This window comes from Gordionus sp. m RMFG-2023, chromosome 4 (genome assembly GCF_954871325.1).
Source record: "Gordionus sp. m RMFG-2023 chromosome 4, tfGorSpeb1-WG-v2, whole genome shotgun sequence".
NCBI lineage: Eukaryota > Metazoa > Nematomorpha > Gordioida > Chordodea > Parachordodidae > Gordionus > Gordionus sp. m RMFG-2023.
The window spans coordinates 33,513,742-33,529,881 of record NC_088778.1 but is presented as its reverse complement, the minus strand read 5'-3'; the positions used below and the strand labels follow the sequence as shown (position 1 = coordinate 33,529,881).

General features: G+C 30.3%; 1 protein-coding gene and 1 non-coding gene across 5 annotated transcripts in view; one reads left to right on the top strand and one right to left on the bottom strand.

The window, feature by feature from the left end:
• LOC135928907 (uncharacterized) overlaps positions 1-11,304 on the top strand; it is a 48,120-nt gene extending 36,816 nt beyond the window's left edge. For all 4 annotated transcript variants that reach the window (XM_065465362.1, XM_065465360.1, XM_065465361.1 and 1 more), the window contains exon 2: positions 7,074-11,304. In XM_065465362.1, coding sequence (XP_065321434.1) covers positions 7,252-10,917 — 3,666 coding nt within the window. In that variant the 5' untranslated portion in view covers positions 7,074-7,251 and the 3' untranslated portion in view covers positions 10,918-11,304. The remainder of the gene's footprint in view (positions 1-7,073) is intronic.
• A 4,383-nt stretch (positions 11,305-15,687) lies between these two features.
• On the bottom strand, positions 15,688-15,759 carry Trnag-ucc (transfer RNA glycine (anticodon UCC)). Its single transcript has one exon. It is a non-coding gene; the product is annotated as a tRNA-Gly (tRNA).
• Between the last annotated feature and the right edge of the window lie 381 nt (positions 15,760-16,140).

The following is a 16,140-nucleotide window of genomic DNA, read 5'->3' as shown; positions in this document are numbered from 1 at the left end:
GTACAGATAAATCATAATTAATAGCTCATACCATCAAAAATAAATGCTTTAATTGATTGATTAATATTTTATTTTTTGAACAGAAACTTAACCAAGACAGTCTAGTTCCTAGACTAGACGAGATATTATATTATATTTGTATTAATTATAATCTTTTTTATAAATTCCTTAGATTATATGATGGATACCATTTATCCCTTATAATATAATCTATTCCTTTTAAAATCTGTATTTCCCCTTTTCCTAACCCATCACATTCATTCACTTTATATTCACTTCCCCCCTTCCAACTACCTTTCACGAAAGAAATAATGTGGTACAAAGTTTAAAGCTATACTAGTTATCTCTGATGTCGGGGGGAATCTAAGAGATCTTGGAACAGGAATCCACTGTAGAGAATTGGCATTTTTTATATACGGCTCGTTTTGAGCCGATTTTTTAAGACGGCTAACTCAATATTTTACCCAGAAAAATATTGCCTAAGCCTGGAAACTTCGCCAATAGATGTCAGAACCTTTGTTGCTTCTATGAGCAAAATCTTCATGCTTGTATAGTACATTTCTAGATGAAGTATTAAGAGAGGTATCATTAGAACGGCCGAGTCCGCTTCGGATTTATATTTTTATAATCGACCCGGCACTGATTTTTTTCCAGGCCCGACCCGGATATTTTTAAATATATAATACATTTAATTTTTATAGATGATAATGTCGAATTAAAAAAAAATTAAATTAAAATAGGGCTTGGTCCATGTAACCCCGGACTGATTTAGGGCCAGGCTGTAGGTCTCTTCTAATTTTATAATGACTTATACAATATAACCCCCCCCCCCACCTTATTTATCGGTTTTTATGAGAAACCAAATAAGCATAATTTGTAATTTTATTAAAATTTTTGTTGTTGTAATGTTGGCGGAGTTTAAAGTGATTCGTATTGCGCTAGAGCTTCACGCGAAGGGCAGCGGAACCACGCTGACTAGAAGCTCAGATGGTGGAGAGATAGGGGGGGGGTGAGGGGTGAGGATCGAATCGTCATTGAAATGATTGATTAAGGAGTAGAGTTGAAGCTCTTTTTTGGCATAGAGGATTGGGTCAAGAAGACACCGAAGTGAAATTATAGGCTGGATAATCCCCTAAAATATCTAGACAAAATTAAGCACGTTTCTGACCCTGCCAGTTTAAAATTTTTTTGTAATTTGTTATTAAATAAAAATAAATTTTTAGAAATTACGCACACCCAGAAAGCATAAAATTATTTTATTTCTAATGAAAATATGTATTAATGTAATAAGTTAATATAAAATAAATTTTTATTAATATTATTTTATTTTTACCAGTATATTTCCTTACTATAAAATTTCAAATTTTTAAATATTGATTAATTTTTGAAGATATTATAACATATTAAGTATAATGGGTTGTCTTTTATAAATAATAAATAAAATTCATCGTTTGGATGTAAATTTTATTAATTTTTATTAAAGGTATTTAAAAAATTTTAATTTTATTTTTAATCTTTACCAATTATCTTAAAATAATTTTGATGAACAATTACATTCATAATTTATATATTTTTATAGTTATAAAATCGTATAAACGTATGATGCATTAAGACCTATGAAAGGAATATATTATTATTTTCTGATAAATATGATGGATAGATATAAATGGTAATTAGTAGAAAATAGCTCCTTTAATTATTATTATGATTCCTGCTTGCAAAGACCGCGCCCTTATATGGTTGCGTGAGAAATAATTTTTATAAGACCTTAAAAGAAAGAAGAAAAAAAAACAAATAAAATTGTTAACTTTCTTGAGGCCTCAATCAAAGGAAAAAGATGGCGCGAGATAAATCTCAATTTAAAAAAAAAATCACGGCCAATTGGTATTATCGGTAAACATAAATAGTATCGGCCGATACTTAAACGATAACATTTCGATACATCTTTAGTTTGTTTTGTGGAATACCCTTTTACGTTAGTTTTTTTTTATTCCCCAGAAAAGTATATATTAAATTTATATATATATTTTAAAAAAAATTAAAACAAAACCCCCTTATATATATTTATTTTTTTTTTGAAATTTTAAATAAAAATGAAAGAAAAAAAGAAAGAAAGAAAGAAAGAAAGAAAGAAAGAAAGAAAGAAAGAAAGAAAGAAATATTCAGTTGGCGAACAAACCAAGAACCAAATTGTAAATCTTTTATTATTAGAGTATAGAGCATGCTATTTTTTTTAAAAAAAATATTTCAAATAGTACATAATATATAGTAACTGGATTTTGATCATTGGGGATAAACTAAATGGCGTCCCCAGCTGTTTTTCATTGATGTGCCACTTTTAATGAATGCATCGTCCATATGCCATTTGATTTGACTGGAGAAACTATGCTCATAATTTCTTTTTAAATTATTAAGAATGGGATTTTTCATACCTTAAAATTCGTAAGGGTAAATTTACTTTTATATGATATACATTTTTCGGGCCAAAATAAAATTTTTCTCAAAATATAAAAATCTTTCCTTACGTAAAAAATGATTTCAAAAATTGATAGATTCCAAATCCATATTAAATTCCTTATCCCGTTAGGATGGACATATCAATAAAAAAAACTTCCATGAATTAGATATACATATATACAATTATGAGCGCTATTTAATAAGTTATTAAATTTTAAAAAAATTTATGGCTAATAAGGTTTTTAAAAATAAATTTATTTGGTATTTATATATATTAAAAATGATTATATACATTTCGATTTTAATAAAAATTAGACAATTTGTATTTATTTTTTTTTGATCTTGATTATTACGATAAAAAACAAATTAGCACGAATTCGCGATGGTAAATACAAAAAAAAATACAGCATAACAGGGTTTTATAATGAACGCTATGTTCAAACCAAAGTTTTAAATGCTAAATAATTTTAAAAAAATTTTAAAGATTTTTAGCTTACAATTCGGAATTTTAATTTGCAAAAAATCTTTTACAAGAATGAATCAAAAAATTTTTTTTTAAAATTTTGGATGATGCTGCTCGATGGGTTCAGACTCAAAGAATAAGATGAGGTCTTAGAAATATCGGTTAGTGTTATCCGTCCCTAAACTGTCTTGTAGAGACAGATCATGTTATAAATGCGAAAACATTTTTCAAAAAAAAAATAAGCCTCTTATTATACAAATCGGTATACAGTTATAACTTAGATATAAGAAAATATTTATTAATTTAATTCTTTTTTAAAAAAAAAAAGAGACTTCCTGGCCTTTAATCTTCAAAAGAGTTTTATTTCAACTTCAATTTAAATACATTATATTTATAAGGAGGTAACTTACATTCGTATTAGTTATCTGCATCAGGCCGGGCTGACTAAGGGCCGGATTTCCTTTTCAGATCTCTAATTCGTATATTTATATACATATATTTTTTTTTTATAAATAGTAGTAAATATATAATCCTAAATGATTATGATATTTTGGCGATAGCCTTTATAAGATAATTTTTTTAAAGTTTATTCTTCGGGAAAATATTGACCTAAGCATCGAAATTTGGCCAATAGATGTTCAATCCTGTGTACCATCTACGAGCAAAATCTTTAGGCTTGCATAATTATTTTTTTTCTGGATAAAATATTGAGTTAGCCGTTTTTAATAGACTCAGAGCCGTTTAACAACACTTGTAGGTGATCACTGAATATCTTAATCTTATTTTCACAGTAAAATAATAAATTGACATAATATATACGCTTCTCACAATTTTTTCAAAGGGACAAATCCTTTTCCCCTATTCCTATGTATAGTGGTTCCATTTTGAAGCTATATATCTTTTTAATTCTATTCTTTAAAGAATTATTTAATATATACTTAAAAGCTTCTCTTTTTTTACTATTCTTTCTTTCTTTCTTTCTTTCTTTCTTTCTTTCTTTCTTTCTTTCTTTCTTTCTTTCTTTCTTTCTTTCTTTCTTTCTTTCTTTCTTTCTTTCTTTCTCTTCTTTCTTTCTTTCTTTCTTTCTTTCTTTCTTTCTTTCTTTCTTTCTTTCTTTCTTTCTTTCTTTCTTTCTTTCTTTCTTTCTTTCTTTCTTTCTTTCTTTCTTTCTTTCTTTCTTTCTTTCTTTCTTTCTTTCTTTCTTTCTTTCTTTCTTTCTTTCTTTCTTTCTTTCTTTCTTTCTTTCTTTCTTTCTTTCTTTCTTTCTTTCTTTCTTTCTTTCTTTCTTTCTTTCTTTCTTTCTTTCTTTCTTTCTTTCTTTCTTTCTTTCTTTCTTTCTTTCTTTCTTTCTTTTTTTCTTTCTTTCTTTCTTTCTTTCTTCCTTAAATAACGTCATTTTTTAAAAATTTTTAATGACCACCCTTATTAATTATGAAATATGGTAAGTTTATTCGGTAAATCATTCCACGAGGGCGTGCATGCGTATTTCTTAAGAAACTGTTCCTTAAAATTTTGAACTATAAAATCTTATTTCTTATATATGTTATAAAGTGTCAATATGTTTTTTTTCTTCCCGAGAATGTGTTATTTTTTTCAACTTTAAATCACTTATTTGAGTAAAGTCTTCCTTTTTTTACCTTTAAAAATATTTGATTTTACCGGAAATACGTTCCATCATCTTTTGAATACCTACCCTATAAATTCCAGACAATTTTACCGTAAACTTTTGAACTTAATAATAATTTATATTAGTTTTTCCATAGATCTTTTTATATAAATTATAAATGACTCAATGGTTTTAACGGTGTAAATGTCTTACAATTCATAAGATAGGTATTCCTAATGACATATATAATACCTAGACTGACGATTCATTCATTAGAATACATTTTTAAGTGTCGTTAAAAGCATACCTGCCATTTTGGTCACATATAGTAATTATTCACATGTTAAAAAACTACTATTAAATTGATAACTAGTTTCCTTATTATCTCTATGATCCGGTAATTCTTTTATAAAGTTTGCATCAGATATAATAGGAATAAATTAGGCTCTCGTTTATAATTTTTAATAATGATTAGTGTAAACAAGATGGCGTCTTCAGCCGATTTGCATTGATGTAACACTTTTAATGAATGAATCGTCAGTCTAGGTATTATATATGGCATTGGGTATTCCAAACATGATGGAATCTATTTCCGGTAAAATCCGAATTTATAAATTAAAAAAAAACGCGCCAAAAAAAACGAATTAAAGTTGTAAATATCGAAAAAAAAACGCATTGACGCTAACATAATACATTTTTCCTTGTATGAATTAAAAAATATACCCCAAACAGGGAAGAAATTGTCCTGAAATACACTAGAGTATAAACTTATTTATCTCCCCGATAAAAATCAGTATTTTTATAGAAATCTCTCACGTGAAAATGATTCTAAAACGGAAAATTTCACATAATCCTTCAAAGTGAGGATAATGGGATAAGTTAGCCACTCCAGAAGTAAAAAATGATATACAACATACAATCTGATACGAGATCTACAAATGGCTGATATTTGAATGGTGTTCAAAGTTTTGAAGGACTTGCTCTAAATATAATTAAAAATAAATAAATATGGAATCCCAACGAGCTGACTTGATCCCAAAGTCACTGCTTTTTTTTTAAAAAAAGAGACTAATAAAATTTTTTGGGGGTCAGTCTGAGCCTTTTCGAGGCCCGTTTATCCTAGATATAAAATATAACCCATAAGCGTTTTTTTTTCTTCCTAAAAAACTTTAAATTGGTTAGCTATAAATTCCCCCCTTTTTAACTTTATTTGAATTATATCAGTGGTAGACGTGTTAAATCCATCCCCTATTTCTGTTAATTTTTATTTTTCAAAAACGAATAAAATAAAGATTTTAGCGCCAAAAATATTACTAAATGAGGCCCTAGAAGGATCTGATCAAAAGAGGGAGGCGAACTTTTCTGTAAATCTATGTGTGTGCAGAACCTCTAGAGTCGTTTTATGAAAAAATTTCTTTGGCTAACTTCAAGTTTTTTTAAATGAGACTAGTCAATAGCACAACGGAAACGTTGGGCAGCTAGGCTACCGCGAGTGACTAAGTACGGAATTTTAACTTTGTCCGAATAACCAGTTAAAAGCTTTTAGTTAATGCATATTTTTAAATTTAAATGGATCAAAGAAGGCGCGAAATCATCAAAAAATAAAATTAGTTCATTTAAAAATTCACAAATAAGTTGGCCAATAATTTATCGACCAAATTTCAAAATGCTTCTATAATATATTTTGCAAAAATTCGTTTGACACTTATTTTAAAGCAATTTCCGGAAAAACGAATGGAAAGAATTGATCCTCAATAAATTCCTCGCCACCCCCCTCTCCCCCCCCCCTCCTCTTTTCCACTTTTCATTTAAAAAAAAGAAGAAATATTGGTTTTTTTATATATATATATTAAAAAATAAAATTATTTATAACAGTTATATAATTTATTTTTTATTCTTTTATTATGATAAATATTAAAAGAATAAATATAGCCATAAATTTTGATCGCGTTGAGTCAGATACATTGTAACCACTTACCTCCATGTTGTTTCGATATTTTCAATCAATCAATAATTTATTTTTTAATTATTATTTCAGGATTATAAGATTGTTTCACGATATTTATACCATATAATTTGAGAGGAGATTTAGCTCGGATCCATAGGATTTTGTCTTTTAAATTCAAATTATATATGTTAGCGACAATGTGCTTTTTTTTCCGGAAATGTGTTTTTTTCCCCGGAAATGTGTTATATTTTTCCAACTTTAAATCATTTTTCGAGCTCGTTTTTTTAAAAAATTTAGGAATATCTTACCTTATAAATTTCAGACAATAAAAATTTTTTTTCTAGGAACTTTTAAACTTAATATAGTTTATATCGAAATTTTTTTTATATATTTTTTATATATAAATTATAAATGAGCCAAAGGTTAACCACGAAATTGTTTATAGTTCATAAGATAGGTATTCCAAACATGAATGGAATGTACTTCCGGCAAAACCAGATTTTTAAATTCACATTGCCCGCTAACATATACAATATATTTACAAAATAGTTTTCTTTCAAAACATATATATATATTTTTTGGGGTTAAAAACAAAATAGTCTTTAGAATAACTGCAACGAAAATCAAACAATGAAGAAGAAAATATCGACAGAAAAACCACTACATCTTGTACTAACACCAAAAATGATACAGTATTATTAGCAAAAAAATAATTAAATAAACCCTTATAATAATGGGTTTCGGATTTCTAAAGTAGTAGAAAATATCATAAATTAAATGACCAATATTACGTTTCTTTTACTGCTGAACGCTAAAAATTGGTTACACCTTTACAACTTTGACCAGAATATCAATGATGATAATAACGATAATAAGGAACGTTTGGAAGGATCATTCGCCAAGTCGGGACCTGAAGGGATAATGGGATACCGCGATAAGAAAAAAGTGGCCATGGATGATATAAGTCATAAGGTTATAACCGGTGATAAACTTATAGCCGACGCCTTTAGCCACAGAGACCTATTCTATTACAGCAATAGATTACCCACAGATGATTATTACCAAGAAATGTATGACGAACCGAGCCAAAGCCGGGAAAGAAAAAAGAAAAAAGGGGTTAAATGGCCTTCAAACTTCAGGGGCGGTCCGCGTATCATAATGGGCAATGACTATAAAGAACATAAAATAATCGCGCCATTTGAAGGGGTGTCTGGTCCGCCTCTGGTCGAGATTCATCTCAACACCCTCATATTGATAAAGAACGACACCAAGAATAATTATCATGGTGACAATACCCCATCATCCCTAGATGCTTCTCCCGCCAACATAAAATTGAAGATGTCAACCCACGTGACAAATGTACATGTTCTTAGCATGTTCCTCATCCTTTATGTCCTACCCGTTATCACTTGTGTGGGAATACTGGGTAACGTTTTGACAGTCATAGTATTTTTCAATTCTTTTTTGCTCAAGGTACCTTGCTGGTGTTATCTGGCCGCCCTCTCTTTAAGCGATTTTGGCTTTCTCTGCACCACCATGATTATAATAATCTCGTCCTCACCTTATTTCAAAAATGGCGTGGCGTGGGCACTTTTCAACAGCGACGGCATGTGCCAGATCTTGAGTTATCTCCACGAGGTATTCGCATCTCTCTCCGTGTGGATCATAGTTATGTTTACGGTAGAAAGATTTCTAGTAATATGCCGCCCTTGGAAGAAAGGGAGTCGTTTAAGCGAAATGAAACCGGTCTCGATGTCGAGAGCTAACAAAGTCATTTTCACTTTGACGGGTATCACGGCGTTGTGGTTTTCTTACACCTTCAAGATCCAAAAATTGGTATACAACGGGCTCGTTACGATGTTTATCAATCACCAGAATTATTCTACTAACGCTATAATTAATCCGAATAAAGAGCGCAATAATATATCCGACAACAGCACAATTCTTCCCCTAAGCGTCTCTACCAAACCGAATATTGATTCATCTAGCATATTCAACTTTTTTGAAAAAATCTTTCATAATTTGTCATTAAATATCACCAAGCAAGAGAGTCTGAGAAGGAGTCTTCTAAAAATCAACGACCTTAGAACGGGAGAGATACCATCAACGACACCCAAATCTATTCCAAAATCCTTCAATGACTACGGGTGCGACATAGATCCTGAATACGAATACACATCCTACGTTCTCAAGAATATAGAGACAACTGTCATGCTAATAGCACCTCTGTTTATCATAGTTTTCTGCAATATCATGATAGCCCGCAAATTGATCAATTATCGCGGGCTGTGGAAACGTATCAATCAAAAGAACGCCAGTATAAGGGCCTACCCGAATCCTTTAAAAATTCTGAGAAAAGGAAGCAATAAGAAAAAAAACGAAAATTTTAATAGGACCAAACACGTTGACAATCGTAAGCCCAAGAGAATTCCCTCGTCTTCCTCACAAAAGCCCCTCATTCCGCGCAGCAGCGATTTCCTCCAAAATGGCGATACATCGATCCATTCAAATCTCAACTGTAGCGTAAACGAAGATGAGCCATATGTTACTAAGTCCATTCAACATAATACCTTGATAAAGTTGTGCAAAAGAGAAAGTTCTATATTTTCGTTGCTAACTTGTATATACGACAACACTCTCAACTTAAATAGCCATCCTAATAATAATCTAGTTCTCAATCATGCTAATCTTGATAATGATAGCTTGGCAAAAAATGAAAATGAAAGGGATACGTATAATATTCACGATACAAAGATTGATGTTCTAACGTTGGGTGAGAATGATATTGTAACTCCTAACCCGGTAAAGGATATTTTGAATTTTGGCGAACAACAATCGATTGATTCCTCCTGTCATGTTGGCAAGTCCATCAGCTTCTACAAGATTATGAACAAATTTTACATTAATTCCCCTAGGAACTCGAACAAATCTAACACTACAAACACCACGAATGCTGACTCGTCTATCGATGACCAGAAACATGACCCTAAATCCAAATGTTATAATAAGATAAAAATTAAGCAAAAGTTCAAAAAGGTGTCCCAAGCAGTCAGTACAACAGGGATAATAGATTCTAGGGGGAAAAACTCCAAATCGCAAATGGCTGTCACAAAGATGTTGCTCATCGTTTCAACGGTATTTTTGCTTTTCCACACCCCCTTTCACGCCTCGCGATTCGCTTTATTCATGTATTCCTTGAAACGAAATCGTAGCAATAACCATGAAAATGATATGATATTTCACATAAGTCCTATTTGGATAACTTTACCGTACTTCCTCCGGCACATTAGTTATGCTATAAATGTTTTTTTATATAGTGCATCGGGAACAAATTTTCAAAAAGCCATCAGACAAGTCCAAAGGAAGATAATGAAAAAGTTTTTAGTCATGAATGGTAATATACCGCCTAATAGTTCTGGCATAATGAAAGGGAGCATAATAAGCACCTTCGAACCAAGTATCAACATGAAGGACAATACCAATTCCATACCGAATGACAAAATATACCTAAGAATATCGTCCAACCTCGAATTATCGAACAACACTTATGGCCCAAATAAAAATGAAAAGGAAGCAACCGTTTTATATAGAAGAAATGATGATGGAGTGTGGAAAGAAAATATTGGGGTGGATACGAAATCGGAACACGGCTTTCCTAACAATGACAACCTGTCCCTCATAGTCAATATAGATGAGGCAGAAAAACGATGTAAGGAGGGTTATTTGAAAAACGGCAGTATAATGTCGAAGAGGCATCATACCTTTCTCAAAGTTGTCGATAGAAGTGTTAGCTTTAAGATTGAGGATGGCAATTCTATGGAACAAGCAGCAGAATATCAAAATGATAACGTGAAATGCGAATCCTATCAATTTAAACGCTCTTATCGAGATGATGAAGATGATGAAGATAGCGATGGTGATGGTAAAAAACCTTTTGGGTATCAAAATATTCCAGCCAGACTAGTATGTTGCAAAGAAATGTTATTTGTTGACAGAAAGGCAAATCACGTCCACCTTCATAAAACGCGAGATGATAGCTATCCAAAAATGTTGTCCAACAACATATCGAAGGCGTACAGTATTAATACCCGCGATAAAATGAAATTCAAACTAAGAAGGAATAATTCGCGCAATAATTTGACTATGAATTGTATCGATCTGCTACTTAAATATTACACTGGCGCGTCTTCGTTCCATAAAATGGAGGCGATAAAATGCCAAATCGCTTCGAATGGCTTTACCGGCGCCAATTTAAATGTCAATAAATGTTCGGTTAAAAATGTGATGTCTAGGATGACAGGCTCGACCCCTTTGGAGCCTCGTTTACCCTTTCTGCACGATCTCATCAATCCCCAAATGTTCCAAAATCGAGATCTCCATAAAGACGATATTCAACCAACTCTAAAGAGTTACCATAAACCAAATTATTACTTTTATATATAAAATTAGTCGCAGATATTATTCAATTACTTTTGTATATAAATTAATCACGGAGATAGTAGTCGCTTAAATTATTGATCGAGATTAGTGTTGTTAAACGGCGGCTAAACTCAGAACTTCATCCAGAAAAAATACCCAAGCCTGAAGATTTTGCTCATAGAAGGGACAAAGGTCTAGAAATATATTGTCGAAATCTTGAGGTTTACAATATTTTTCTGGTTAAAATACCGAGTTAGTCGTTTTTAAATTTTCGGCTCAAAACGAGCCGCCGTTTAGCAACACTAATCGAGACATTATTAATCCACCATAACATTCCATTTGATCTCACAATATATATTTTTTAAATCTTCTCCTCTCCATCAAAAATGTATTAAGACCCCACAACATGTAAAAAATAGATACTCAATATTTCTAATAATTAATTCTATAGTCATTTATATTATTAGTGCAATATTTTAAAGAATTATTATTACATTGTCACACACATTCTATATTCATATATCATAATTATACTATATATATATAATTGCCTTAGACATATTTTGAAAATTATATATGTATATATATATATATATCGAATATTTTGTAAATAATTACTCAATAAAAAGTATATATTTAACATGGAGTTCATCTTTGTGGATCATATTAAAGTTTTTAAAATATTTATAATAAAGGGTGGTGGAATAGTGAATAAAACATCATTAATTTTTATTTAAGTTGAGTGATTTTTACTTATCAAATGCAAAATAATAATTATATTTATATAGAGTATTTGATGTTAACTCACCTAATATAAAATTATTTAACTGAATTCTGATATGATCATGTCAGAATAAAAGATGCAATATGTTCATGAGAGGTGTCATGTCTTTTCTATAATTGAATTATTGAGAAATTAATTGTGTATGATAATTTAAACTGTTTCTATGAATAAAGTCATCCGTTTTTTACCAAATACTTTAAGCTAAGGGGAAATCATAGAGGTTCTAGTTGGCTATATTACTCAGTTCAAATAGACACAATTTAATTTGTTTAAAGAGACATAGTTATGTATAATTCAAAATTCACTCATAACTGGGCAGGCCTGGTAGACTAACGTCCGAAGATAAGATAAAATTAACATGGCATCACATACAGCACAAGCCAGGGCAAATTTTATTTCGAGGGAAAAATATGAAAAGGCGGGAGAAAATTTTCCCGCGGACAAGTCGGTAAAACAGAAGTGGTTTAACTAAAAATTACAAATTATTAACAGTTTTGTAGTTATGACTCATTTTTAAAAAATCCAATTATTATATTGGAATTAAATATATTTATAAGGAGATTTGCTCAATCCTCCAGTCTCGTTACTAAATTAAGGTCTATCGAATGAGTTTTTCCGGAAACCAAAGAATCCAATGAGAAGACCCGAGAGCAGACTGGCTAAACAAAATCCATCGAATAGTCCTATTAAGATTTCAAAAATATCAATTCATTTTTTTTTTTAAAAATCAACATTAACAATAATTATTATCTATTAAAATAACAATTCAGGCAAAATATTTAGTTGATATATTCTAAAAATTATATACAACCAATGACATTGTGAGGAATACTCAGGTGGGATATCTGGTCGATATTGATTTGATGCCCCGGTGGGGGAGATCAAGATACTTTGGCCTCGTGATACACCGGTGATCGATACAAATGAAATCGATCAGAAATACAAATATTGGGAGATCAGGATTGGGATATCTGTCGATTTGATAACTCCGTGTTGGGAATACTCAGGTAGGATATCTGGTCGATACTGATTTCATACACCAGTGGGAGTTCAAGATACTTTGGCCTCAAAAATGATACACCGGTGATCGATGGTCGATACTGATTTCATACACCGGTGGGAGTTCAAGATACTTTGGCCTCATAAATGATACACCGGTGATCGATACAAGTGAAATTGATCAGAAATACAAAGATAAAAATAGATAGCAAGATTAATATTATAATAGATAAGTGAAGAAGCTTACCACCAGAAAAGGTGAAAGCTAAAAAAAGAAAAAAAAATGACATAATAATAATACTTAGACTTACGATAATAATGTATCTTAAAGCGTCGTTGAAACAAAATCAGCTGGACCTGCCATTTTAATAATTCATATAGTAATCACATTCTCTTGTTAAAAACTACTATCAAAATTGAAAAAATTGCTTCCTTATCATCTCGATGAACAGGCAATTCTTTAATTAAGTTTGCGTCAGGACATAGGAATAAATTGGGGTCTCGTTTAAAATTTTTAGGAATGATATGGGTAATCAAAATGACGTCCCCAGCTGTTTTCATTGGTGTACAACTTTTAATGAATGCATCGTCACTTAATATGTTATTGACAACAACATAATATTTCCGATCCTTGCTCAAAAATATAAACCCAATTTTTCCCAATCCCTCGTTCCATCATAACCCCGAATCAATTGCCAAATTGTTCCCCCCCCCCCTAAAATATATACTATAGATGGAATTATATGTATATAGTACAGCATAAATTATAAGTTAATAGAGCATCATATTGTAACCTAAAATTATACCATAAAATTCACAATTTCACGATTCTTACTTTATCATCATGACTCCAAGCATATAATTAAGTTAATACAGCAAACCATAAATTGGGATGTCCTATTATACAAAGACTATTAATTTACATTATTTTTCCTACTCCATAACCAATAACATTGTGATTTAATAAAAAAATTTTAAAAAAAAATTGTCGGGGCGGAAAAATATAGAAATGAGACGTGTCTCGTTCGAGGATAAGCGTATTTGGAACGCATCCGGTCCAATACTGCGAAGGACCGTATGTTTTATTTAAATTCTTTCTAAGGTTGCGACCAAAACTTGTTTCCAAAAGTTTTAAAACTTTTGAAAACTTCGGAAGACAAATATTGATCACAATTTTAATTTGGAATATTTATAATTCTTTTTATTAACCTTGAATAATAATTTTTTTCTCCTTTCTAAATTAATATTGTTTTTAATCGCACACACGTCTTTCATCTTTCATTGGGAACGTTTTTATGCTTGTTACTAAACAAGCGTTCCATATGAGGAGCGAGCGTTAAGGCAAAGATTTATTATATCAAAAATTATTAAGCGAAATTTAACATAAAAAGTTTTTTAAGTTTTATGCCTCATCATCCATAATAGTAATGATCATGGGAATTCGAATCACAATGATTGATTAGAACTTGACTGGCTTTTCAAAATGAAGCCCATCTTTAATTCTGTAACCAGATTAATGTGAGCCAGTTCCCCTTGAGGACTTAGATAAAACCACTGCTGCTATAATGTTGCGGTCCGCGTAAAGTCAAGGAAATCCGTTCCCTTTAGTAATCCAAGGCAAGAATTTAATTTTGCCTATTATTTACCATTTCCACGAGAATCGTAACGATATTCTATATCGGCATCTTTAACTTCATTTAGTTATTCCTTCAATGTTTAAAAAAATTGTGGAATAACTTACGCAGTCAGTAAACATTGTCGTGATAAATATTCCAATGATCTCTATCACTATCTTCATTTTTGAAAGAGATTCATCGTTTCAGGCCATATTCCCAAAATGTGGATCGAATCCAGGACCGTCGATTCTTTGATCCCGTTCCTTTAAAACCTCTACCCCAATCACCTAGGTTAGCTTCAGAAAAAAATCCTTCCTGCATGGGAACAAACCTCGAAGTTCTCAAGTAGATTCCCAATCACCGACTGAGCCACATACATTACTCGTTTATATTTATTTTATATACATTATAACCATGTTTGGCAGTGGTGATCCACATCTTTTAATATATAATACGTATTAAAAATGGGTCATATTGGAAGCTTTTTAGTAAATTTATGATGAACTTGGCACCGTCTAACATAAGGGCCCAATATGTTTGTGCAAATTTTTCATTTTTTTACGAATCGTTTTAATAAATTGAGAATGCATTAAAAAAGGGAGAGAAACAAAACAAGATTTAATATGTATACTTTATTTCATTAAATTATGTGTAGACTTCATCTCTAACAAAATAGCATTTGAAAATGCTCAAATATTGTGTTTTTATATAAGAACTCAAACTATTAAAATTTATAAAATGCGTCTTATAAGTCATATGATATTTAAAATATTTAAATTTCTTATAAAAAACATATAAAATTTATACTTCTTTTGACATATTGAATGCACAAATTATATACATATATATATAAGTATATATTTCTAATAAAATTGTTTGATAAAATGTAAATTATTTAATAATTTTACCTTGTCTTTTTTTTTGAAATTAAAAATATATTGTCCCAAATAATTAAGAATAAAAGTTTTAAAAAAAGTGATATTAGGTTTCATGCCACTATGAATAAGACTTACTTTTGATTTGCCTGTCACAAACGATCTTCCAATGTGACATGAATGAATTAAACAAAAATTTTGACGCTTATTATGTCAACATAATTGGGAGAATTTTTTTAAATGACATTCGGATGGATAACTCAATGACATATGATAATACCGACGCCATTTTGGGATTACACATTATCATTATTAAAAATTTTAATAATTACTATTATATGAGTTACCAAAATGGCGGGTCCAGCTGACATTCAACGAAGGTCATTGGCATGGCCATACCATAATTGATAACATTCGAAATAAAAAGAATGGAAGAGATTTTAAGATATGAAGAAAATAATATTTAAAAAAAAAATAAAATATTTATAAGATTTTTATTTATGAGGCAAAAAAAAAAATGTGCATTAGCCGGGAATCGAACCCGGATCTGCTGCTTGGAAGGCAGCAATTCTAACCTTTATACCACTAATGCGTATATAAATTGTGGTAAATAAAATGGTATATATGTATTTTTTTTTTTGAATAATTAATATAAGATTATATAAGATAGTAAAACGATATTATTTTACTCTACTAGTAAATAAATAAAATTATACAATTTATACTTATTATTTTACAAAACGCAAATGATATTAAAAACAAATAATTGTGTGAATTGGTCAGAGAAAAAAGTGTATTATATTTGTGATATTTTAAATTGATTGATGATATGGTGTTAGATAGGAAAGTGGCAATATCAAGATTTAGTATTTATTTCACTTGTAAGTAAAGTGTTGTGATGATTCAATGAAACATATTGACGATTAAATTTAAACCCATTCATATAAAATGATAATATTTGCAAAAATAATTA